The sequence below is a fragment of the Melozone crissalis genome, unplaced genomic scaffold (assembly GCF_028551555.1).
Source record: "Melozone crissalis strain CALT ecotype California unplaced genomic scaffold, PUWL_Pcris_2 ptg000012l_1, whole genome shotgun sequence".
In the NCBI taxonomy this organism is placed as follows: domain Eukaryota; kingdom Metazoa; phylum Chordata; class Aves; order Passeriformes; family Passerellidae; genus Melozone; species Melozone crissalis.
The window spans coordinates 1131557-1157246 of NW_026535790.1; the positions used below are offsets into that span (position 1 = coordinate 1131557).

The 25690-nt window shown below is 50.6% G+C and overlaps 2 protein-coding genes across 2 annotated transcripts; one reads left to right on the plus strand and one right to left on the minus strand.

Moving 5' to 3' along the window:
* Positions 1-1984: 1984 nt before the first annotated feature.
* CCNF (cyclin F) lies at positions 1985-14159 on the plus strand. Its single transcript, XM_054270589.1, has 17 exons — positions 1985-2053; positions 3481-3635; positions 4054-4160; positions 4876-4943; positions 5397-5590; positions 5927-5980; positions 6524-6628; positions 7154-7231; positions 7622-7773; positions 8529-8693; positions 9565-9688; positions 10036-10216; positions 11152-11239; positions 11621-11720; positions 11996-12126; positions 12310-12479; positions 13028-14159. The coding sequence occupies exons 1-17, from the start codon at positions 2041-2043 to the stop codon at positions 13423-13425; spliced, it is 2283 nt and encodes a 760-aa protein (XP_054126564.1). The 5' UTR covers positions 1985-2040; the 3' UTR covers positions 13426-14159.
* A 213-nt stretch (positions 14160-14372) lies between these two features.
* Positions 14373-23670, minus strand: VRK3 (VRK serine/threonine kinase 3). The gene is made up of 12 exons (XM_054270745.1): positions 23552-23670; positions 23152-23477; positions 21634-21686; positions 19235-19301; positions 18437-18521; positions 17876-17978; positions 17435-17527; positions 17130-17262; positions 16307-16427; positions 15998-16056; positions 15281-15430; positions 14373-14738 (listed from the first exon to the last, which is right to left on the minus strand). The coding sequence occupies exons 1-11, from the start codon at positions 23668-23670 to the stop codon at positions 15282-15284; spliced, it is 1308 nt and encodes a 435-aa protein (XP_054126720.1). The 3' UTR covers positions 14373-14738; position 15281.
* Positions 23671-25690: the final 2020 nt, after the last annotated feature.

Below are 25690 nucleotides of genomic sequence, written 5' to 3' on the forward strand. Positions count from 1 at the left end.
CAGTACACCTCCTTATCCCGCTCTGCCCTTTGCCTTATGAGGTTTAGGGCTTTGTTTTGAATCCTGTACTCAGATTTGAACTTTGAGTCCCAATTGTTTGCCTAATTCCCCCTCACCCCCACACAAGGCCAGGAACAGGGGTGTGCTGGGGAGAGACGGGGCAAGGTTGCAGCTCAGGACATCAGAAACAGACTCTGTCCAGGCAGCCCCTGGCTCCTTCCCCCAGCAGGAATCACAGAATGGTTCAGGCTGGAAAAGACCCCAGTGGATCAAATGGTCCCACTTCCCCGCTCAAGCAGGGTCCCATGACACAGCACTGTGGCCAGGTGGGTTTTGATTATCTCCATTGAGGGCAAGTCCACTCCCTCTCTGGGAAGTCTCTTCAGTGCTCAGCCACATTCACAGAAAAGTTCTTTCTCGTGTTCAGAGAGTATTTTACTTTTTGCCTATAACCTCTTGTGCTGGGCCCCACAGAGCAGATCCTGGTCTGATCTCTCCCTGCAGATACTGACAGATACAGACGAGGGCCACCCTCAGCTGTATCCTCTTGAGGCCAAACAGCCGCAGCTCCCTCAGCCTTTCCTTGTCAGGGAGATGCTCCAGTCCCTTCATCACCTTCCCTCTGTGGACCTGCTGCAGCAGGTCCAGAGGAAGCAACGGAGATGCTGCAAGAGCTGGAACCCTCTTGCTCTGGAGCCAGGCTGGGAGAGCTGGGAGTGTTCAGCCTGGAGAAGAGAAGGCTCAAGGGAGACCATAGAGCCCCTTCCAGTATTTAAATGGCCTTCAAGAGAAGTGGAGAGGGACTTGGGATACAGGCCTAGAAAGAGAGAAGGGATGGCTTCACTCTGATAGGGTTAGCTTATTAGGAAGAAATTCTTGGCTGTCAGGGAGGTGAGTCCTGGCACAGGTTGCCCAGAGAAGCTGTGGCCACCCCACCTCTCCAAGTCCAGGCTGGACAGGGGTTGGAACAACCTGGATAGTGGAAAGCATCCCTACCCATGGCAGCGAATGGAATCAGATGGTCCTTCCAGTCCCCTTCATTCTATGATTCTATACCCACTCCAGGAGCTTCATGTCCACCCTGTTCTGAGGAGCCCAGAACTGGACACAGCATTCCAGATGAGCCTCACCAGGGCTGAAGAGATGGGCAGGACCCTGTCCCTGACCTGCTGGCAATGCCCTTCCCACCCCAGGATCCCCCACCTTGGCCCCAGAACACAGGGCTGGTCAAGGACAGCTGTGATCTCCCAGAGCCTTCTCTGCGGAGCTGCTGTCTAGCAGGTCACCCCCAGCCCAGGCTGGGACATGCAACAACCTCCCCGATGCTTTAGCTCCAGCATGGACACCCTCAGTGAATGTTCAAGGTGGAGATCATCAGGCAGTAATAAGCCCCCACTACTCCCCTCACCAGCTCCCTTGGTCAGGCAGCCTCGGCTAAGCAAAGGTGACTGTGAGCGACAAAGCACCAGCAGGGATCGTCTGCTGCCGGCTGGAGCCGAGAGAGAAGAAGAGACTCCCGGCCCGTCGGAGAGCCGGGACCGCCGCAGTGCCCCACACCCGCCGCCGGCCGGGGATAACGGGACCGCGGAAACATGGCGGCCACACCGTGACGGGAAGCGCTGCGCCCCCGCTTCACTGAGCGGTCCCGCACGGCAGGGGGCGCCGTGCCTCCCGCGCATGCGCCGCAGGTTTGAACCGCCAACTGCTCCAATTCGAATTCGCATCCTCGCCGACCAATCACAGCGCGAGGGGCGGTACGGCCCCGCCTCCATCGGCATCCTGGCCAATGACAGAGTCTGCTGTGTTTAAAACAAGTGCGCGCGGGCGGTGGGCGGGGCTGTGGCGCGGAGGGCGGGCCTGGTGGGCGGGGCTCCCGCCGCTCCCGGCGCTCACTGGGCGCGCCCGCGTTGCGAGAGGGGCGTGTCAGCCCCACGCTCCCCGCCCGCCCCCGGCGCTCCGGTCCCTCCTACGGCCGTGCCGCTCTCTCGGAGCCGGGCAGGGCGCTCTGTCCGTCTGTGCAATCCCCGCGGGCGCGCCGCGATGAAGGCGGGCGGTGAGTGCGGATCTGCCCGCGGGTGTTGCTGTTTGCCGGGTCTTCCTGCTCTGAGGGGCGGCTCCAGAGCGGGCTCTGCCTGCCGGGCGCTTCCTCAGGAGGTCTGAGGGCGGGGGATAACGGGATGCCCTGAGGCCGGGCTGAGGGACCGCCGGGACCGGCAGCGGGTGAGGGGCCGGGCCGGCGGCTGCGCGCCCAAATTCAAACGCGGCGGGGACGGTGCGGCCCGGCTCGGCTCGGCTCGGCTCGGCCCGGCCCGGCCCGGCTCTGTCCGTGCAGTGCCCCCGCCGGGGCCGTGCCTCAGCCCCTCTGTGACCCCGGGGCCGTGGCTGTGCCTGGCGGTTGTGCCTGAGCGCGCCTGGCCCCAGAGCCAAGGGGTCGGGATGTGTATTGCGCGTGGAAAAACCTCTCGGGCGTCTGTGAGTTTGCAGGGTGCGCAGGACTGTGCAGGAAACTCCATTCAAAAGTAAGAGAAAGTGTTTTTTGACTGTAAGGGTGGATGAACGATGGTACTTGATTGCCCAGAGCGATTGTGGGATCCACATCCTTGGAGCTGTTCAAACCCACCTGGATGCAGTCCTGCCCCGCTTGGCCGGACGGTTGAAGTGGGTGACCCCCAGAGCTCTCTTGCAGCCTAAACCACTCTGGTTTTGTGAAGCAACACGTTGGAAATGAACCTGTGCCCCTTCCTGTCTGTAAAAATGGAGTTTTCATTGAGTTGCTCATGTACCCCCTGGTCCCCTTTTGGATGGTCCTATGGGCTAAACTGGCATCCCAGTTTGGATGTCCATTTCATTTTCATGGCAATAATACTGCTGAGGATAATACATTTTGTATTCATAAATATGTCCGTGTGTGTGTGTACATAAATATTGCCTTGAAATAATACTCCAGAAGATATAGGCAATGGATCTTCCATTAGCATTCCTGGCAGCAACTGCATGGAAAGAAAGGCTTGAGTAGGTTTGGTTGTCTTCTTAATATCTCTGGTTGTGTTCCAGGGACTGCTGTCAGTTGAGGAGGAAAAGCTGGCGCTTGGGGGAGGTAGATGAAGTGACAGTAGTGACAGTTAAACTATTTGTCACTACTGAACAGGGACAGCTGAACTCTTTGTCACCACTACACATGGTCATAGGAGTCAGGGCTCAGAGGCGCTCTTGTTGAAGAGCACTTGAGCTTGAGCTACCCCTTCTGAGTCTCTTGGCTTCATTACCCAATTTAAACAAGCCCTTTCTGCTCTGTACTTTAGTCTTGTGGCATTATGAGGCATGAGCTGCATATCCCTGGTTAATGTGTTTGCAGTGTCCTGTGCTGCAGTGAAGAGGTGCTCAAGTGAACACCTGTGTATGTGTGTACTACTGTGTAGTGCCTTTTTTCCTTGTGCTGTTCTATCACTAACTGAGGTGTCCTGTGTTTTTCTTTTCCAGTGGTTCACTGTAGGTGTTCCAGATGCTTTTCTTTCCCTTCGAAGCGAAGGATAATAAAACGGCCTCGAGTCCTGACGTTCTTGAACCTCCCCGAGGATGTTCTGTTTCACATCCTGAAGGGCCTCCCTGCTGCAGACATCCTCTCAGTCAGAGCTGTAAGTGCTGCAGCTTCCCCTGTGCCAGGCTCAGGGCTCAGCTCTGCCTCCAGGAGCCTGGGCTGCACACAGAGCAGGCATCTCATGTCACAGAGCCTGAACAAACCCAAAGAGTGCCTGCAGGGTTGAGATTTTTGCTATCCCAGGGACAGTTTCACTTCTCACTGCTCAAGTTAAGAGTAGCAGCAGTATTTGACTGCTTTTTGTACTTTTTCTGTGGAAATTGTCCTGCCAGATTACTGTGGCTGAATAAATAGGTTTGGTTTGGCATCTCTTGCCTTACTGGTTATCCTTGAGGCAACAAGTTAAACATAACTTGTGATCAATTAGTTACTTCTCTAAAAGAAGATTGCAAAGACCTGTTTTTCTGTTGGTCCTTTTATTTTGGTAATCATTATTCTGTGTTCCCTCCATGCAGGTGCACTCACATCTTAAATACCTTGTGGATAATCATTCCAGTGTTTGGGCACATGCAAGTTTCCAAGACCTGTGGCCATCTCCAAACCATCTGAGGATGTTTGAAAGGTAAGTTTTAAACATCAAAGTTCTCTGACCTTTTAGAAGATGATGTTTGAAGGAAGATTAACTGTTCTAATCACTCCTCAGTGTAATTGGGGGATCTGAGTTGTACAAAGAGGGGAAATATTTGCTTTGGCAATGAAAAAAAGTTGCTTTCAGGTCTGAGCTGCTGCTGGTCACTGCTCTCTCTTTAACTAGAGCAGGCCTTATTGCATATACCAAAGTTATTTCTCTTCACAGTCATTAATATTCCAGATTGGAACATAACACATTCCCTAAAACCTCTTTGTGGTGTCCCATGTGAATGAACAAGTGAGATCAGGGGCTCCAGAGAATAATCCTGTTTCTAAGTCTAAGTTAGCTTGGTCCCTTCTTGTGCAAACCAGTGTATTGAAAAACAGGTGAATTTCAGTAACAAAGTTTGAAAGGGTAACAATAAATCTGCTTCAAAAAGATGGGGAACATCTTTTTATCCATCTGATTTGAAGGAGTTGCATTGGTGTCAGAGATTTCTTTAACACATTTAAATGCCATGATAATGGTTTTGCTTCTGAGTGTCACTTCTTTTTGAGGCAGACCAGTATGTGCACATCACTTTGGGAGGGAGGAGCACAAGGGCTTGATGTTTTGATGCATGTCCTTGAGGGCACAAGGACCAAACTGTGGATTCTGGTGCTAGGAAGGATTTTAACTTCCAGTGCCTTCTCTGTTTGCCCTTCAGGGCTGCTGAAAGTGGGAACTTTGAAGCTGCTGTGAAGCTGAGCTTGGCATACCTGTACAACGAAGGCTGTAAGTGTGGGAGCTTGTCCTGGGGCTTTGGGGAACGTGGCATGAGGAATTTTACCTTGCTCTGCTTAGGCACTGGCCACAAAGCTGCCACTGGGAATTCAGCGCTAGGAATTACCCTCTGCAAACTTGTGATGAAACTCAGCTACTTTGGCAGTGGGATAAATGTATCAAAAGGGCCTGACAAGTGACAGGAGGAGCCTCCTGACACAGGGCCCTGGCAAGGCAGTTGGTATTTGCAGAATGAACCCCCCAACTCAGGTTATGTGTTCCTAAAGCCTGACTGTAGTTAAGATCTCTCTTCTTTAGCGACCTCCATGATTTCTAAGGCTCTAAATGACAGAGACAGTTCAACCTTTTCCTGTTTGTTTCCTCTTGTCTGTCTTGGCCTGACTGAATGCCAGGCAGGCATTGTGAACAAACTCCACTTGATTCCTGGCTTTGTCTCTGGTTCAGTGTCCATCACAGGCCACGGGCGTGCAGAAGTGAACGGAATAAAGGCATCTCACTACTTCAGCTTGGCAGAGCACCTGAATGTGTGTGCAGTCCCCTTTATCTGGCTCTTCATCCGTCCTCCCTGGTCCTTCTCTGGCAGCTGCTGTAAGGCTGTGGTCTTCGAGAGTCTCAAGGCAGAGTGCCAGCTTGACAAGGTCAGGTTTCTCTCTGCCCTTGGTTTTACCCTGCTCAGTAACTGCTTCTTGTTATTTTGGAAAGAATACTTTTGTTTCCCCGAGGAGCCTCCTGTGCTCTTGTTGCTTCAACAGCTGTGGCTCAGTCATTTATTGACTTTATTGCAAAACTGCACATGATAGATCATGAGTGCTGGAGGCCTGTACTGTCTCTTTGGAGAGGTTCAGTGCTATCTCAGGGATAACAAAACATAGAGAAAAGCAAGGGGGAAGAATGATTGAAAGATAACTGTAGTCTGAAATTAGTAGCAAGAATTGCTGTGGCTTAACAATGCTTTATTTTGATGCTTTCTTCAGGCTCAGAAAGGATCTATTCTCCACAGCTTGGCAAAGGTTTTGAATTTCTTTGAGGTGAGCAGTATTTCTGATGGGTTTGGATTTGGGTTTTTTTCTGGTGATGCTAATGTTGTTTACCTTGATTAAAAACATAAATCAGCCAGATGCTCTTTTACTCCTCAAGGGTCCCAGGAGTTTCTGTTCTCATGAGTTTAATTTACTGGTTGCTTAAAGGAACATTATTAACTTACTTTATTGAATTGTACAAATGGTGAAATTAATTTTGGCTTAATCATGGGCTTGCAGTATGTTCAGGTCTCAAAGGAAGCCTTCCAGTTGTAATGCCTTGTGAAACAAAAAATAAAATAAAAAGCCTTCAGTGGCAAGCAAGCCAAAAAGCATTTGTCTGGCTGAGGAAAAGCACTAACTGCTCTCAGAGCCTGCATCTGCAAATGGCAGCACTGAGTGGATGGGGGAGCATTCCTCAGAGGATGAAGGGCATTCCCAAGGGATGGATTCTGCTCTGTAGCTTTAGCACAGTGTTCTGTAGCTTCTGAAGTGTTGAGGCAGCCACTTGTCTGGACAGAAGGGATACCAATATATGCCTTTTGTTTTTAGGATGAAGGAAAAAAGAAAGAATCCCTTGAAATGCTTGAAGAATCTTCAAAACAAGGTTGTTTAATCAGCTCCTACCTCCTTTGGGAAAACAACAGAAAAGCTGCTGTAAGTAGTCATTTTCTGTCTCCAAACAACTTTTACACTAACTTCTGGATCCCTGTTATGTGCAATGAATGTCCTCAGAAAGCAATTGCTGTTCCTCAGAGCTTACCTTCTTCATAAACAAGGAGAGTGCTAAGAACTCTCTGAAATGAGCTCTGGTGTCTGAAATGAGGCTATGAGCAGTTGTAGCCAAGGTGCCACAGAAGTTGACTCCAACTCTGCTGAAGCCTGAGCACTGCTGGCCAGTGATCCCAGGGCTCTGGGGAACAGGAGCAGGAGGCTCCTGCCTTGTCTTTAATAAATCTGCCAAAGCTGCCCCCTTGGAATCCTGAGTGACTGCTCTCATTTCCTGTGAGACCTGAAAAAAGGTTCTTAAAAACAGCGGTGTCATGATAAGAAAGAGACTTGTTGCTGAAATAATAGATGTACCTCCAGGCAGTGTTTTTCTCTGGATACTGGTGCTCCAGCCCTTCTGTTTGTTGTGTAAAGGCTGTGGGGTTTTACATCTGTTTGTGTTCCTCTCTGTAGATGTCGGATCCTGGCAGGTACCTCCAAAGTCTCAGGAAACTACGAGACTATGCAGCCAAGGGCTGCTGGGAAGCACAGGTAAGACTGAGCTTTCTCAGAGTTGCAGTCTTTATTTGGTCCTTTCTGTGCTGCCATTGTAGGTTTAAATTTCTCTTTTTAGAAGCAGGACCAGCATTGCTGAGTATTGTCTTTATGTGCATGTCTGTATCTCCTCTGCATGTCTGTATCTCTTCTTTGAGAAATTGCAGCACAGTGGTGGCAGAATGGAGTAAAGATGCATCTTTTGATGGACTTAAAAGACTGGCCCCAAATAATCTGTGTGCTCAACATTTAAACCAAACTAAGAACTACTTTCAAGTAATTTGTCATGTTCAGTGTTTTCAGCAGGAAAAATAGAGGATCATCCTCTACTGCCTTAGTTTGCATTTGGTAAAATAAACACTTTCTTTTGTGTTCTCTGTACTACAGATAGCTTTAGCCAAAGCTTGTGGGAATGGAAACCAACTAGGATTAGAAGCAAAATCTTCCAGGGAAATGGTTTCTCAAATCTTTCAAGCTTCCCTTTCTATCAGCAAGCAAAGCATCTTCACTGTGCAGAAAGGAATGAATGAAATAATGAGGTAGGAACTTGGATCCAGGAGTGAGACCCCCACAACAAAAACTATTCTCTGTTTCCCTGTGTGTCTCTACAATCCTTCTACAGTTTCTCTAGAGAACCTGTGCCAGGGTCTCATGGCCCTCACAGGGAAGAATTTCTTCCTAATATCCCATGTAGCCCTGCCATCTGTCAGTGTGAAGCCATTCTCCCTTGTCCTGTCACTTCAGGCCTTGTCCAAAGTCCCTATTGACTCTCTTTTCCTGAATAAACACTTGCAGCAGTGTCACCCATGTTAGCCTGCCCCTTAATCCTTAGGGATGAGTTCTGGATCCTTCCCTGGGCAGACCTTGATACATTCCAGTTGCTGTCACATGTAGGGCAGCTCCACCACTTCCCCTTGCTGGCGTTGCTTTCCTAAACAAGTACATAACCATGCATGGCAGCATTGCAGCCACATGGGTGTCGCAGTGTGGCTCTGTGATGGCAATGGGATCATGGCCCTGTGACCACACACACATCTCCAGCTCCTCCTGTTTACTCCTCACACTGTGTGTTGGTGTGCAGGGAGGGGATGGAGCAGGCAGGTTTGCCAGGAGGGCTGCAGGAGGATCCACCTCAGCCACAACCCCTCTGGAGGGAGTTGGCTCTTCTCTTGGAAGGCATCTCAGGAACATTTATTTGTCACTGCTCTGCTTGGCCAACTCATTCTCCAGCTGGATGTCATAGCGTGGGACACCACTTCCCAAGTTCTTCCTTAAGTCTCTCTTGCTGTCCTAGGTATATCCTGGTGGATTGGCTGGTGGAAGTGGCTACCATGAAGGACTTTTCTAGCCTGTGCCTGCACATGACAGTGGGATGTGTGGACCGTTACTTGACGCTGAGACCTGTGCCTCGTGCTCGGCTCCAGCTTTTGGGAATAGCCTGCATGGTCATTTGCACACGGTGAGGTTCTGGCTGCTGAGCAGAGGTGGTCATTGTGATCTTCCAAATTCTTTCCTGCACCTCAAACTTCTTCCCCATTCCTTGCTTGTAATACTGGAAATGCTGGAAACTTTGACTTTCCTCTACTTTGACTGCTGTTTAAATGTGTTTACATACAAACACAGACTCTGTAAATAAGGCAAGAAAGGTAGCTTCTTGAAGGTTTTTTTCTTATTTAAACACATGATCATAGTTGTAGATTGCTCTAAATGCATTCCATCAGCAGCTGGAGTCTTTGACACCATATTGGCATGAGAAAGCTGGAAAGGAATAAAAGCAGCAGCGTTCCATAGTTGAGCCTGTGTACACTCAGATGAACTGCATGGTGTGGTAGAAGATTATCCTTCTGTGGTAATCTCCTTAATATCTTGCGTCTTAACCTAGGAGAGGCTTCATAGATGAAGAATTAGGATCAGAGAATCACAGACTGGATTGGGTTAGAAGGGATCTTAAAGATCATCTCATCCCATCCCCTGCCATGTGCAGGGACATCTTCCACTATCCCAGGATGCTTCCAAGCCCTGTCCAACCTGGCCTTGGACACTTCCAGCGATCCAGGGGCAGCCACAGCTTCTCTGGGCACCCTGGGACAGAACCTCACCATTCTTACTGCAAAGAATTTCTTCTGTATTAGGAAGAGCATTCCAAATTAGGAATGTTCTAGTAGGTGGTTCCATCTTACAGGTGAAATAAAGAGCTGCAATTCTTTGCTGGTCTACCTGGGAAAGTACCTTGTGAAGTTGTTTAACTCTGGTCATTGTGGGTGCAGTTATCTGCTGTAAGTGCACAAATCCCCTTTCTGCTGGGGCTAACTTAATATTTAACATTACAGTTTCATCAGCAAAGAGATGCTGACAATACGGGAAGCTGTGTGGCTGACAGACAACTCCTACAAATATGAAGAGTTGGTCAGAATGATGGGAGAGATCATTTCTGCCTTAGAAGGAAAGATAAGGGTGAGTTTGGAAAGTGGATGGAATATTTCCCTGCCCTTGGGTTGCTGTTCAAGTCAGGCTGTAGCAGTTCCTATCTCATGAGTTGGGGTTTAAGTCAGAGTTCTCAATCATCTGTGGAACCTGTGCATGTCTCAGAGCACGCAGATACAGAACCCTCTGCCTTCTGTAGAGATTAAAACTTCAGTTTTAAGAGGCCATTTATTCTATCACTGGAAAATGCATCATTGTCAGTGTAGTAGTTAAACAAAAAAGCCCCAAACAAACAAAATCCAGCACCTGGAAACAGCTGTTCTAAACACTTTGTGCCGGTCTTGTATTTCCAACCTCTGTTCGCCTTTCTGCACTAGATGCCCACCATTTTGGACTACAAAGAAGTTCTGTCAAGCATTGTCTCGCTGGAGAGAAGAACTCTTCACCTTTACAGCTTCATCTGTGAGCTGTCCCTCCTGAACACGAGCCTCAGTGTGTACTCCCCAGCCCGGCTGGCTGCTGCTGCTCTGCTGCTGGCCAAGATCCTGCACGGGCAAGGTAACCCATCTTACCTCAAGCACAGGCTGCCAGTCTGCCTTCTCTTTCTAGGGAGATTTTTTTGGGGGGTTTGGGTGTTAGTTTATCTTTAGGCAAGATGTTCCAATCACTTGGCTGGGGGAGGTGGACAGAGGAGTGGAGAAGAAGGGGACAGGTGTAAGAAGTCAAAATGAAGAGCTGAGTTCAGCCTGTTTGGCTGTATTGGGCAACCCAGATGATTAGAGGGCTGGAACAGCTCTGCTATGAGGAAAGGCTGGGGGAACTGGGATTGTTCAGCCTGGAGAAGAAAAGCTTCAGGGTGACCTAATTGTGGCCTTCCAATACCTGAATGGAGCTGACAGGAGACATGGACAGGAGTCTATTTACAAGGGCCTAGAGAGACAGGACAAGGGGAAGTGGCTTCCCACTGCCAGAGAACTGGGTTAGGTGGGATATTGGGAAGGAATTGTTTCCTGTGAGAGTGGTAAGGCCCTGGCACAGGGTGCCCAGAGAAGCTGTGGCTGCCCCTGGATTCCTGGAAGTGTCCTCAGCCAGGTCAGACAAGGTTTGGAGCAAGCTGGGATAGTGCGAGGTGTTCCTGCCCATGGCAGGGGTGGAATGAGATGGGCTTTGAAGTCCCTTCTAATCCAAACCATTCCATGATTCTCTGAGTCTATTTTACCTCTTACTAGCAGTGATGAACTCGAATGTTAGCATCAGACTCTGCAGGCTTTAATTTAAATGAGCCTGAAGATTTCTGTCGTTAGGTCTAACATCAGTTTGGCAGATAAACCTGTCCTTAAAGCCAGCTGTGAACTTGAACAAACTATGGACAGATATAAGCTTGCAAATATCATGATCCTTCACCTATTAAAGAAAATAAGCTGACTCACTACAGAACTACTACACTTCATGAATATGTAATTCAATATCTGAATGTGTACTCTCTTCTCCAGCACACTCCTGGACCAGCCAGCTGTCTGAGTGCACTGGTTTCTCTCAAGAAGACCTCTTGCCCTGCGTGCTGAGCCTCCACCAAAAGTGGTAATTGTTTTGGGACTCTCTGAGGGGACACAGGAGTACTTGGATTGCAGCTCTGGCAAATGTGCTGCACTTGTACAGTCAGCCCTTCCCAGTGAAAGAAGGGCCTTTAGTTGGCTGCCTTGCTCCCCTCCACAAGGCACTAAGGTCCAGTTCAGGGACAGCTGGTCTGGCCCTGGGTCACAGAAAACAGGGACAGAAAAGGAATTAGATGCTCACATGCTTAGAAGCCACCAGGTGTCCTGATGAAGCTGCTGAAACACAAACACCAACTCCCTTAGCACAGCACTAAGCGACAGAGGAAAATTATCTAACTTGGCACGTTTTCTTCATACTGTTTCATAGAATCCATTGTAAGATAGGGGTTTCAATCTTTCTTTACAGCTTCCATGATGATGTCCCAAAGGATTACAGGCAGGTGTCCCTCATGGCAGTCAAACAGCGATTTGAAGATGAGCGCTATGAAGAAATTGGCAAAGAACAGGTGGGTGAGCTGTGGCTGCATCTGCTGCTGGCTGACACCCAGAGCAGAGCTGCTGTCCCATGGCAGGCTGTGTGAATAAAGTGAGAGTTCAAAAATTGAGGTGCAGGGACTCTTACCTGATGTTTGAATGCCTGTGGGAAGAATTCACTGGGATAGATTTCTCCTAGAAAATAAAGAGTGTCCCTCTGGCTGTTTAGTTCTTGTAAGAATCTCATGGTCTAATTCTTATAGGTGCTTTGACTTTTTAAAATCTATTTATTTATTTCATATTTTAGGTTATGAGTTACAGCCAGCTCTGCTCATTGTTGGGTGTGAAACAGAAGGACCCAGAGCCCAGTCCCTTGCACAGAAATGTAGTGGAAATTCAGACTTTCCTCAGCTCTCCCTCTGGAAAGAGAGCTAAAAGGTGAGTATAACTCATGGCTGTCAGCAGCTCTGAAGACCAGCCAGAGCCTTTCCTCTCCTCTGGTACCCTGAGGTTTCATTCCTAAATACAATCCATTCTCCTGTCACCATCTTGACATACCTATTAAATGAGCTGGGAAAGACTTGGATTTTGACATATGATTTCTGGGGCGTTTTGCTACAGGAGGAGGGAAGACAGCATTCAGGATGACAGAGGCAGCTTTGTGACTACACCCACAGCAGAGCTGTCCTCCCAGGAAGAAAGCCTGCTGGACAACTTCCTTGACTGGAGTTTAGATTCCTGCTCTGGTTATGAAGGTGATCAGGAAAGTGAAGGCGAGCGAGAAGGAGATGGTGAGCAGTTTATTCTTATAAAAAGCAGCCAAGAGGATTAAACCTGTCTTTTCATTTTTGCTAAAAACTGTTTCTCAGGCACCAGATGCTTAAACTTTCAGCTGAAGACCAGGTGGAAAAACTCTTCCCCTTCCCCCATGGTTATACTTGTTAAATTCTCTCAGAGGTATCTTATCTGTTCTTTCTCTGCCCTGCTTCAGAACGTGAGGAGGGGTTTTGTATTTGCTCAGCATTTCAGAGTCAGGCTGTTTGCAGTGCACCAAATGTGATGAATGAGCCACTGTCTTAGAAAAACACTAATTAGCTGTTGGGTTTTGCTGACCCTGGGCCTGGCTGCTCATTTTCTAACAGCTCTTAGTACCTGTTCAAATAGTCTGAGGGAAGAAAAGATGCTGTGTGAATAGAGGGTGAGCTTAGTGCCCTGCCCTCCAGGTGTAAGCAGACAGAAGGCTGACTCTTGCTTGGCTTTTTTCTGCTTGACTCTGTGCTGAGTGCCTGCTTGGCTCTGGATGGGGACAAACTAAGGTTTCTCTCTTCCCATCCTGCAGTGACCAGCCCCAGTGGGATCCTGGATGTGACAGTGCTGTACCTGGACCCTGCAGAGCACTGTGGCCAGGACTCCAGTGACGAGGACAGCCTGCCTGGGGAATGGGATGGCTCTGGGGCACCCCACAGGCAAGGGGAGCTGCCAGGGGCATATCTCACCCCAAGGAATCCCAACCCAGAGGGGAGCTCGGGCTACTCTTCTGTCAACACTGCCAGTCCTACATCTTCTGTTGAAGGCAGCCCTGGAGCTCCTCCCAAACCTACCTCAGCACTGCCCCAAGGCAATTCCACAAACAAGGAGCTGTGCCAGCCCCATTACCTGCACAGGAGGCAAGTCAAGAGAAAAAACATGGCAGAACACACTGAAGAAAGGCTGAACTTGGCCTTCTTAAGCCTCTGATTTCTTCATGCTTTTAACTTTACCGGGATTTCTAGAAACTGTATTTCTGTTGCAGTCATACAGGGATGATAGTGAATAATTGTAAATACCTCCAAAATAACTTCCCTTCAACCTTGTCTATCTTGTACAGCTGGGCTATTTCCTCCATTCACAGCTGCCTTTTTATGTATCCTCTATTGCCTGATCCTCTGCTAAGGTTCTGCTCTCTCTGTGAAATTCATAGCCCAGTTTTATCATCCCTCTTAGTGATAGAAAAGAACTGTCCTGTCCCTTGCTTTCTCTGAGGCCTGGCACTATGAATGAAATGAATTGACATTGGTTCTCAAGTTTCTGAATGTAACACTATGCTTGAATCTTCCACTTGAAAGACCTATTTTGAGGTTGTGCTGCCTTTTTTACTCTGTCCAGGTCTCCTTCAGCTCCCCTCTTCTTGTCTATGGCATTTGCTGCACTGACACAAGGTTTTTATTGAAAAACCCCAGAGGTAAATGAAGGCTCACTGCAGGTCTGAGCTGCTCTCTCACCTACCTCTCACATGGTTTAAACTCCATTTGCCTCTTCCTTTGTTGCCATGTTTTCTTCACCTGAAAAATCCTTCTGTGCCTTAACACATAGGAATTGGAATACTAAGGTACAAGACTTCAAAAAGATGTCACTGAAGCTAACACTGGAACTGGACTCCAGGACTGCCAATTTACTGTGGCATTGGCAACAGTTCAGCTACACACAGTGTAGTGAGTGTTTATTGACTGGTTTTTTATAAAATTGTTTTGTTAGTAGAGATGGATCCTGGTCTTCCTTCCCCTCATTCCCTGGCCTGAGGCCTGGAGAACTGCTGGGATGAGGTCAGGGTTTAGCTCTGAGCTGAATCCTGATGGTCAGGTTGCAGTGGCACTGCCTGAAGGCTATTTACACAAATCTCACAAGGAGCACAGGGTTCAAATCACCCTCACAACCCAACAGCAGCGCCAGAGAGGCCTTGAATCTTCCAAATAAACAAGAGCAGCCTTGGGTAGTTGTCCTCAAAGTTTATTACAAAACCATGTACTGCCACTCTCGTTCAAAAGAGAAAATCCCTGATTTAGTTTCCTGGCTCATGGTGGCTTCACTGCAGTTCTCCAGCTGCTGCTTCCCCTGATCTGCCATGCAGGAGCCTCTTCACATTAATTTGCTGCAGCAGCAGCTCAAACTTCAGCACTGGGTCACATTAACAGGAGAAGAAAACACAAAAACCTCTCATTCTAAAAACTGGTAAAAGTGAAAATATATTTGGGAAAGGCCTCACTGCAGAAAGCTCTGAACTCTTCCTTGATCTGAAAAAAAATAAAAGCAGAAAAGGGGAAGATGAATCAGTTTAAATTCCTTCCCAGGAGGAGGAAATTAGGTGAAGAGCTGACTCTGTGCTCCTGCTGCTGGATGCAGAGCCTTGGCTGGCGCAGCCTTGCACTAAAACCAGATCTGGCTCTGTATCAAGCCTCACTCTGAGGTGCCTCATGGCTAAAATAGCAGGTGGGCACTAAAACCAGAGCTACAGGCTGAGAGAGAAAAGCAAAAACTACAGCCCAGAGCTTCAGATATATACAAAAAATTGCCAGATGGCCTGAGTCTGCATTTTGTTATCACCTCCACAGCCCTGCAGCTCTTTCAGCATTTGCTTTATTAACCCTTGTTGTATTCCTTGCTGGGCAAGTGTTTCAATTGAGGAAACACAGGCTAAGCCTGGCTTTGTGCAGCACTGGCTCGGTACAGATGGGGAATGCCCTGTCAGGAGGAGCAGGTTGGTTTCAGCTGGAGGGATGTCACAGCCCAGCCTGCTCTGCCCTCACCTGGCACACGAGGAGGTGCCAGCACTCACCTCAGGGCACCACTGGGACATCCACACTGTCATAAGCCGAAGCTCTCATCTTTTCCAGTGGCTGCCCCAGGAGCCGCCGCAGGGCCGCGTAGTCAGGCCTGTCCTCGTACTGCAGGGCCAGCACCTGCTCCAGGTAGTTCTGCAGGGCATCTGCAAGGAAAGGAGTTTATGTGCTGCTCCCACAAACCCCAGCTGCCAAATGGCCATTTCAGGCTGCTTGTCCTGCAGCCAGCTCACCCACCCACCCAGGCAGCTGCAGAGAGGAAAACCAAGCCAAGGCTAATGCAAAGCTCAAAGAATCACCAAATTATACAATAAAATAGAATCTCCAACTGGTTTGGGTTGGAAGGGACCTTGAAGTCCATCTCCTTCCACCCCTTGAACACTTTTCAGGCATGGGACAGCCACAGCTTCTCTGGACAACACAATGGGATGGGGAAGTGTCCTCTAGCCCCAGGTATTTAATTTCTAAACCCACCAGCACAGCTCTCCCTTCAGCAAGGTTCATTAGAGCAGATCATGGAAAGCAGCCCTCATTCTTCTGTACAGAAAACAAGGGATTTGTTCCCAGCCTGCCAGACAGTTCATGCAATGCTTGGTCACCATCACCACTGGAAGCCATTCTGAACCAGCACCCCAGCACAGAGAAAGTTCTGCCTTTAGGTGCAGTCAGTCCTTCATCCCTGAGTCCCATTGCCACTGAGAGCAAGCCCATACCTGGAATGGATCTCTGCCTGAAGCATAGTTGGAGAAGGCATCTCACATCCTTTCTGTACCTGTCAGAAGGAGAGGCAATGGAGTAGGCACCTGAGCACCTGGCTTTGACAAAAAAAAAAAATCCCAAAAGGCTGAATTCAGCTGGCCATGTTCTGGATGAAGCAGAACCTGGGGTTCACCAAACACCCTGGGGCCAGGCTCAGCCCTGGCTGTGGGATTTGCCACATCCCAACAGTGTATTGTGACCTGGGGATTTCCCTCACTGCTTTCTGCTCAGCATTTCCCAGAAGAATAGATGATTTCTCCTACCTTTCTTTCTGTTCCATCACAGCTTTTACTTTGTCCAGCTCATCAGACCAAGGCAAAGTGCCACAGAGCCATTTCAGAAGACAGTAGCCCAGAGATTCCAAGTCACTCCGTCGAGATGGTCCTGATGAGAAACATGAGACATTCACACATCACTCATGAAGGGGCAGAAGTAAAGAAATTCAGGAGTTTCATGAGGATGTGCTCTAGGGTATCAGTACTCCTGGGAGCCTGCTAACATAGTTCAGGAATCACCTCCCAGCATCTGGAGGAAGATTTCCTGAACAGTGTGAAAGAGCAGTCGCATCCCAATGAGGAGAAGGACAGAATTTGGCACAGGCTGCCCAGGATAGTGTGGAGTCTCCATCCCTGGAGGGATTTAGAAGTCATGTAGATGTGGCACTTGGAAACTTGGGTTAGTGGTGACCTTGGCAGTGCTGGGTTTACAGCTGGACTCAATGATCTTAAAGGTCTTTTCCAACAAAAGTGATTCTATTATTTAAATGCCTTTCCAGCTCTCATTGCTTCAAGGTCAGAGCACAGCCTGCTGCAAATCTGTTTTGGGCAGGAATCCTGTCTGGCTTGAAAAAGATCCCTGCTAAGCCAGCACGAAGGGCCCTGTTCTCTATTCCCCACACGCCTGCAGCAGCCAAGGCTCCAGATGGAGCAGGAACATCCCTGCTGCAATCACTGAATGACCTGGCAAGTCCCAACACAGCAGCCATCAGGAGGCAGGAGTGAACAGCCCAAAGAGGAACCCAGCTCCTGGTGCATGTGAATGCCTGGAAAGCAGCAGTGCCAGCACGTGTCACAAACCCAGGCCCACCTGTGCCCTTGTGGCTGTCCAGGCTGATGAACTCCAGCGTGCCCTCGTGCGGGGTCCTGCTGCCCTCGCGCAGCGCCACGTGCTTCCCCCCGGGGCAGTAGCGGAAGGCGAAGCCGTAGCCAGCCAGGGTCACCTGCAGCAGCACAGAGCACCCACCTGAGTGCAGAGCAGCCCCCAGGCTGCCCCACAGCTCCTGCCTGAGCACTGTGCAGCCTGCCCAAGGCAGGGACTTGGAGGCTGCCTTATCCCAAGTCACAATCCCACCTCCCGTGCCCTTTCCTAGCAGCACTGCTCCTGCTCCCTACCTGTGAGAGGTCTGCTGGGTTCAGATAGATGTTCTCAGCAGTGATGTCCCCATGCACATACTCATTCTCATGAATGTACTCCAGGCAGTCTAGCTGAGAATAAACAGGGGGAGCAGTTTATATCAGATCCATGCAGGCTCCTGCAGCACCCTGGCTGTCACTGAGCTGGACCTTCCCCAGCTCCCTGGGGCCATGTGGATGAGCACTAAAAACACCACATCTCACAGCCTTCAAGTTCAAAGGTCAGGTTTTTCTCGTTCTTCTTATCCCAAATTCCTTCAAGGTGACACAGTGCTCAAAAGATGCTACTGAAGTTTGCAGCAGGTTTAGAGACCCCAACCAAGCCCCTGCACCAGCTTTAAAACACCTCTGAGAGATCCAGAAGGAAGTTAGAAGTCCTTTCTGAAAAAGTCCCTAGGGAAGGATTGGTTCTCCACATACCACACGAACTGCAATCTGAAAAGCTGCCTTCTCCCTCAGCAGGTGCAGGCCATCGCTCAGGACCGACTGAAGAGATCGCCCCAAATCAGAGAACACCAAAAATCTGCAGGAGAAAAGGGCTTTGCACATTGCAGTACCTACCTGGGTTGGAGGCCCTGCAACAGACACTTCCCAAATGATCCACTGGACCCCACTTCAACTCCACGCTGATCTGGGCAAACACTTCCTTAACTTTGATAAGAGAAAACTTTTATAAAGGAGACAGGTGTGCTCGTGGTGTGTTGCAGACACACAGCCTGAATCTCCCTTTTGTTTAAGTGTCAAGGACCAAAATAAGGTGTCCTCTGGCCTGAAGGGCAGCAGCAGCAAAAGCAGTAACTTCACCAGCAACACAAGGACTGAAGGAAACAAAGCAATGAGAGGCAAACCGTTTAAGACACGATAGGAGCACTGCATAAGGTCAGGAGGCCAAGGGGCAAAGACAAAAGGATTAGTGGAGAGCAAGCAGAGGAGAGGGAAAGCCAGAGATGCTCAGACAGCTCAGGAGCTCAGTCACCTCACCTGTAGCTGTCTGCATGCAGTCCAAAGCCAACACAGTTGGGGATGCCCAGCAGAGGCACGGAATGCCACTTCTTCCACTTCTCCACTACAAGAGAAGAGAACAGTGCAGCAGATGCTGCTGAGGAGCTCCACGAGGAAGGAGTTAGTGATGCTCCTCCTCTGAAGGTCTGCTCTGCCCTGGAGAGCTGACAGTGGCCTCTCATCCTGACTCTGTCCCCAGAATTCCAGTCTCATGTGTGCATTGGCATGTCAGTGAATATAGCACTGTAGAGCAAGAATAGAGCAGGGAAGATTCTGGGAATACCAGAGCAGGCTATGGCATGGGATTGCTACAGGGCTGGGGAAAACAAGGAGAGGGGAGAGAGAGAGGATGAGGGACAAGCAGATTTTTACACTTCTCCCAGAAGTGTAGATTTGACATAAATTCTTCCATCCCCCGTGCCTACATTCTCTGGGCAGCTTTGTTCTTGCTCAAGTTTTGGGATCAATGGAGTTGATACCAGAGAGCTGCTGGCAAAACCACCCATGGAAGAAGGACAGGAGGGTGAGCCAAGGTGAGACAGGCTGCAGGGCTGGGCAGCTCCCAGACACATCAAGAGAGAGTGAGGAGCACAAGAAAGCTGTGCTCATACTGCACTGTCTGCTGGGAGAACTGGCATTGACCAAACTCCTCAGCACTCTGGCACTAACCAAGCAGGGGATTATTTTATCCTGCTCTGGCCTTCCAAGAGATTCACATAACTGATGAGAGGGAAATGCCAGTTATCCTTAGTCCTTGCCCTCACAAGAAGCACCAACCTGTGCCTGCCTTTGCAGCTCGCTGGAAGAAATTCTGTTCATTGTAGATCCTCCCATCTTTGGCATCCTAAAGGGAACAGGGAGGAGTGTTAATTCAGCCACACACATCCTGCTGGAAAGGAAAGCTTGGGTAGATTGCTATAAGACCTTAACTACTCCTTTTAAAGAAAGCAAAGATCAACTAACAGAGCTGAGAGCGGAGCTCAGGTGTCTTGGTTCCCTATTTAATGCTGTCCCTAACAAACACATCAACTCTGAGTATCAGCACAGACTAGGAGAGGGGCCACCTCAGGTTGGGCCTTTCCAGCAACCCATTTACAGCTGTCTGAGGGTTAACAACAGCCAGGCAGTGCAGCCCAGGCACAGCATGGGGAGAGCTGTGGTCCCACAGCTGTTATGTTAGCAGGAGCCAGAGGTGACCTTCTTAGCCACAGCAGGGATGAGGGCATTTCTACAAACACACAAGTCTCTACAGAGAGCTGTGACATTATTCTAGCAGTCAGAAAGTGAGACAGGAAAGTCTGTATTAGTAACATTTGAGGTATTGCTGTCATCAAGTTACCTCCACTGCACACAGTCCACACTCAGAATGTCTGTGTTTGCCTACACACAACACACATGTCTACTCAACACTAACTCAGGACAGCTGCTATCCTGCATGGCAGAAAGTTATATTCTACCTGGTTTGATACAAAACTGGTATCAAAGCTGGAGGAACAGCAGCTGCAGACAGCACAGACCATGTCACAGAGGGTTTTCACTCTGCATCTTGCCTGTGAGCCCATGTGGGTCATCAAACCCAGAGCCAAAATGCTCTCATGTGCCATATCACACTCCACAGTGCTCAGCAGACCACCAAGCAGCCAAAAGAAACACAGAGAAGCTGGGAGTGTTGCCTACAGAAGTGATTACAGTTTCCCACCAACTGGTTCTAGTTTTGTGGCATTTAGCAGGTTTTTCTCATCCACACCGTATTCCTTCTCCATCCTCTTACATGTCTCCTCTGACAAAAGGCAGAGGGATTTTCCAAGTGCATGCAAGAGCCCCACAGAGCCATCAGTCAGCACTGGCCTCCTACAAACCAACAACCCCAAGAGCCACAGCAGACAAAACAGTCTTTCAGCTCTGGTTCCTGAGCTACTGAAAATCAATCTACTGAATTTCCACAACAGAACAGATGTTACTGGAAATAACACATTTCTGGAGAGCCCAAGATATTGACAAGTACCTGGAAAGCTGGCTTGGAACTCCCAACTATAATTCCTATTTGATTTCAAAGTGTGCTCTGGCTTTACATAGTGTCTCCATGGTGGCTCTCACACAAACCCAGCACAGCACCAAATTCCAACCTCTGCAGTTTCCTCAGACCTGAGCAGGGTGTGTGCACCCCTGCCATCGAGGAGAGAAGTTGGTCTGTGTCCTGGATTGTCAAGCAAATTGTATTCTATTTGCCATCTGTATGGCAGCTGTCTTCTGTTAAGTGGGCAGTTTTCCTTATCTCTTCCCCAGCCACTCCTCCCTCCGGGGAGACACCTGCTGATAACAGCTATTGAATGTCCCTGCATGGCTGATAAGAACTACAGCATCCCACTGGGAGATGTGAGCCCAGAGGGGAGAGCCAATCATTCTACCCAGATATAATCTGGAGATTCTGGAACACCAGCACAGCTTCTCCATTGGATTCCCAGAGGAACAGCAGCTGCCTCTTCCCCTGGATCTTCAGAGGAAGAGACTGCACCTTTCTCCAGGATCCCTGCTCCAGCAGAACCCGCCCTGACACTCCACGAGGGCTGAGCCACAATTCCAGTGGGACTGCTGCCAACAGCCTGACCCACAGGGTGTCAGGTTGGGTTCTGACTCTGTCAGTGTTGTTTTGGTTTACTGCCTTGTTTATTTTATCTTTTTATTTTCTTCCCTAGTAAAGAACTGTTATTCCTGCTCCCATATTTTTTGCCTGAGAGCCCTTTAATTTAAAATTTATAGCAATTTGGAGGGAGGGGGTTTACATTTTCCATCTCAGGGTAGGGTCCTGCTTTCCTTAGAAAGGAATGACACTGTCATTCCAAACCAAGACACTCTGGACATTCCCTAATCAAGATCTCCACTTCACACCACCAAGCTCAGTTCTGCAGGTTCCTGAGCCTGGTCAATCAAAGCAGCAGCCTTCTGTTATTAAGGCTTCAGGTTTTTTTTTAATCCTCATATCCATTTTCTTCACACCTTTAGCAGAAAAGCCAACTGAAATCCCAGCACAACACCCTCAGGAGGTTAGATCCATCTCCTAATTTAGCAGGGGCCTCTCTGACCACTCCCTCCCAATTTCTCAGATATTCTCAGCCAAACAGGTCAGGACACAGTACTCTATGCACTATTCCTTACCCAAACAGATCAAAACTCACAAGTTTGAGGGAGTAGCTTTGCTTTTGAGGACAGGTTCCAGATGCTGACTGCGCTGTGGAAGGATGGAACAGATGTGGTTACAGGAGCATGGAAAAGAGGTTGTGCATCATTAAATGCAGCCTGTGCAGCTGGGTTAACTCATCCTTTGCTTCTTTCCCTTGAGCTTTGCAAAGCAACCTCTGTGACAGCACCTTCCCAGATCACTACAAAATAATTCTTACCTTGCTCCAGGAGCTCAGCACCCTGACATGCAGTGCAGTTCTGCTTAAGTCACAGAAGCATCTGGGCAGGGCTACAGTATGGGGGGGGGCTTTGAGGAGTATGTGAAGAATAGATCATTAGTAGAATCTCAAAGGCATCCCCAAATTAATTTGCTGAGCACTCCCTCCAGCTCACTTCATGGTTTGACAAGTCTGTAAGGGATGCCAAGTCCTTCTGCTCTGTATGGATGTTAGAGTTGTATGTGGTTTCCCTTCTTCAAAAGCATTTGCACCCATGACTTGGCTCAGGGCAGTTCCTTTTATTGTGCCCTTAGACCAAGTGCTATCCACAGGTTACCTGCTGCTCATCACCTAAAACCTACTTCTATAAGAACACCCTCCACTATTGATTTTTATCACATTTTTTTAAAAACACAGATGGATGCTTAGACTTTGTTATGCAAGGGCTTGAATAGTGAAAAAGAAAGTAAAGCCAAACATCAGGCAAAACTCAGTAATGGAAAAAATTCCTCCTGGACAGCTTCCAAATTAATGAGAGAAGAAGATCAAAAACTCCCCTGTGGAAGTTCACAACTAGACTGAAAAGATCAGCACTTTCAGCATTAAATGGCTGAGAAGCAGCTTATGTGGTGTGGTTGCTTTCTTTGGCCCCAAAACCCATTGAGAATTGACATATAGTGGGTATTGATACCACTTACAGCACAGGAACTCCTGTACAGTGCCAGCAAATAAAAGAGAAAGAGGAAGTGTGGCAAATAAAAGAGAAAGAGGAAGTGTGGCTCCAACAATGGACATTTTATAATAACAGAGCAGTGTGGCCTCGGCTTGATATTATGCTGGTGGCAGAGTGGCTGACAGGCAGATGCCCAGTGAGGAACGGCTGGAGCTGTGTCAGGGCAGGTTTAGGTTGGATATCAGGAAAGGTTCTTCCCCCAGAGGGTGCTGGCACTGCCCAGGCTGCCCAGGGAATGGGCACAGCCCCGGGGCTGCCAGAGCTCCAGGAGAGCTTGGACAGCGCTGCCAGGGATGCCCAGGGTGGGATTGTTGGGGTGTCTGTGCAGGGCCAGGGGCTGGACTCCCAGGTACTTGTGGGTGTCTTCCAGCTCAGAATATTGTATGAATGACGGGTCCTGCAAGCCTGCGGGTCACCGCCAGCCCGGCGGACACCACGGTGTCACCCACTCCGCGGCCTCTGGGGGTTTCGGGATGTCCCGGCAGCTGCCGCCGAAGTCAGAGCCGGTGACCCCGCGCCCCTCGCCTCCCGGCGCCCTCTGCCCGCCGCGGGCCCCACGGTACCTTCGTACAGCAGCCCACAGCCGCCCTGTTCCAGCAGCCGCACCAGCTTCCACAGCCGCCCTCCCTGGTCCGTCAGCACCGTGTCCGCCGGGAGCGGCACGGCCGGGCCGGCCCGGGGCTTGCGGGGCGAGCGGGGCCCCAGCCGGGCCGCGGACGCCCGCGGGGAGGAGGAGGCGGCGGGGCTGGGGACTGGCGGCGGGCTCGGGGCCGGCGCTGCGGGCTCGGTGCGCTCCTCGGGCGGCGCGGGCAGCCTCCCGCCGCAGGCCGGGCAGAAGCGGAACGTGGGTTCCACGGCGAGCCCGCACTGCGGGCAGAACGGGCCGGGCCTGCGGGACACGGACAGCGTCAGAGCCCGTCCGCCGCCCCGCTTCCACCGCCCCGCTCCCGCCGCCCCCAGCACCTAAGGGAGCCGCCGGACAGCTCCGCCCGCGGCCGCTCCGGGGTCTGTGTCCCTGTCTGTATCCGTGTCCGTGTCCCTGCCCCCGTCCCGCGCCGCCCGCGCACCCTCCTGCCCGGCATGGCCCCGCCGGAGCAGCCGGGCCCGCCCGCCGCGCCGCCACCGCCACAGCGCAGGCGCCCCCCGGGCCGCGCCTCGGCCTGGCGGGACAGCGGGGCTGAGATGGAGGATCGGGGCTTGAGGGGACGTCGGGATCTGAGGGGATACGGGAGTCGTGAGGGAACACCGGGAATCTGAGGGGACATGCGGGCTTCTGAGGGAACACCGCGCTTGTGAGGGAATACAGGTGATGTGCGGGAGCACCGGGGATGTGAGGGGGCACCGGGGATGTGAGGGAGCACCGGGGATGTGAGGGAACACCGGGGATGTGAGGGAACATCGAGGATGTGTGGAGGCACTGGGGATGTGAGGGGGCACCGGGGATGTGAGGGGGCACTGGGGATGTGAGGGGGCACTGGGGATGTGGGGGGACACCGGGGATGTGAGGGAACACCGGGGATGTGAGGGAACATCGAGGATGTGTGGAGGCACTGGGGATGTGAGGGGGCACCGGGGATGTGAGGGGGCACTGGGGATGTGAGGGGGCACTGGGGATGTTAGGGAACACCGGGGATGTGGGGGGACACCGGGGATGTGGGAGGACACCGGGGATGTGAGGGAACACCGAGGATGTGAGGAAGCACTGGGGATGTTAGGGAACACCGGGGATGTGAGGGAACACCAGGGATGTGAGGGGGCACCGGGGATGTGAGGGGCCACCGGGGATGTGAGGGAACACCGAGGATGTGAGGAAGCACTGGGGATGTTAGGGAACACCGGGGATGTGAGGGAACACCGGGGATGTTAGGGAACACCGGGGATGTGAGGGGGCACCGGGGATGTGAGGGGGCACCGGGGATGTGAGGGGCACCAGGGCTCACGGCGGTCCCGTGGGCTCCCGTGGGCCGGTCGGGCAGGGACACGGGTGGTCAGGCCGCCCCGGTGTGGTCCAGCGGAGCCCCGGGATCTGTTCAGGCCGTGCTCCCAGCGCTGCCTTCTGGGGCCGAGTGTTTTCACGTTACTTCATAAAAGACACCAGAGAACTACTCAGAAAGGACCCTGAGACTGCAGAACAGGCGCTCACAGGTTAATGAGTGCAGGAGTTAATGTGTATTCAGCGTGTGCACCTGTGTATCCCATCCCTTGTATACATCCTACACCTCAAGCAGGCACCATTTCCATAAGAGAGGTGTAGGTGCACTTAAACCTTTCCCATCAGGTGGGCTGAGGCCGGGGTTTGCCTGGAGAAGGTGCTTGGCCCCTGAGACCCCACAGCAAAGGGGTAGCAGATGTGGGTGAGGGCAGTGGGGACCTGGTTCTTGTCCCACAGAACATCTCACATGTTAAGGTGTTTTTCAGAGCCATGGAACACCAGCCACTGGGTGCAAGCAGAAGCAAATTGGACCTGGAAGGTGACTGCTCACTGCATGAAGAGCTGAGTGGAGCAGCTGCTCCCACAAAAGCTTAGTGTGAAGCAGGAATGAGCTCCATGTGCTGATGGTGGAAGGTGGAGCAGTGGTGCAAGGCAGCATGAAGAAACCCTCAGGGTATGAACCCTCTGACTGAGCCCACCATGGGGCTGTGTGCAGGGCTTGGAAGAAGCATCACCAGGTAGGGTGTCCTGCACAGAGCTCATTCTGCCACGGGCTGGTCACCCCTTCTCAATTGCTCCAAATGCCAGGGTGTGTTCCTAATATTCACTAAGCACACAAAAAGTCACAGCAAAACCAGAACTCTGCCAATGACTCTGGGAAGCTTGGCATGTGCTTGAATCGGTTTCTGCAGCTGGTTCTGGGAGTTTTTTGAAGAGCCTGGACACTGTCAGGAGCGACAGGGCACGCTGGAGGGTTTCTTCCATTCCTGCCACCATGGCCATCAGGGCACTGCACTCCACAATCACTCTGCTGTTTCCCCTGGCATTGCAGGCAGCAGCAGAGCATTGAATTGCCTCACCTCCACTGCCAGCCCCCTGCAAAACCACTTCAGTTCCTTCTTCCCACATCCCATACAGGTACAGCCTCAATTCCTTTCGTTAACCAAAGC

Bases quoted from the DNA above. Each gene is read 5' to 3' on its own strand.
- VRK3 (XM_054270745.1), bottom strand. From the start codon at position 23,670: ATGCCGGGCAGGAGGGTGCGCGGGCGGCGCGGGACGGGGGCAGGGACA. The intron at 19,302-21,633 runs GTGAGTTTTGAT...TGTTCCCTTTAG, and splicing joins AAAGCTACTCCCTCAAACTT to GATGCCAAAGATGGGAGGAT. The intron at 16,057-16,306 runs GTAGGAGAAATC...TCCTTCTGACAG, and splicing joins GTGATGGAACAGAAAGAAAG to GTACAGAAAGGATGTGAGAT.
- CCNF (XM_054270589.1), top strand. The intron at 6,629-7,153 runs GTAAGTAGTCAT...TCCTCTCTGTAG, and splicing joins AAAACAACAGAAAAGCTGCT to ATGTCGGATCCTGGCAGGTA. The intron at 9,689-10,035 runs GTGAGTTTGGAA...TTTCTGCACTAG, and splicing joins CCTTAGAAGGAAAGATAAGG to ATGCCCACCATTTTGGACTA.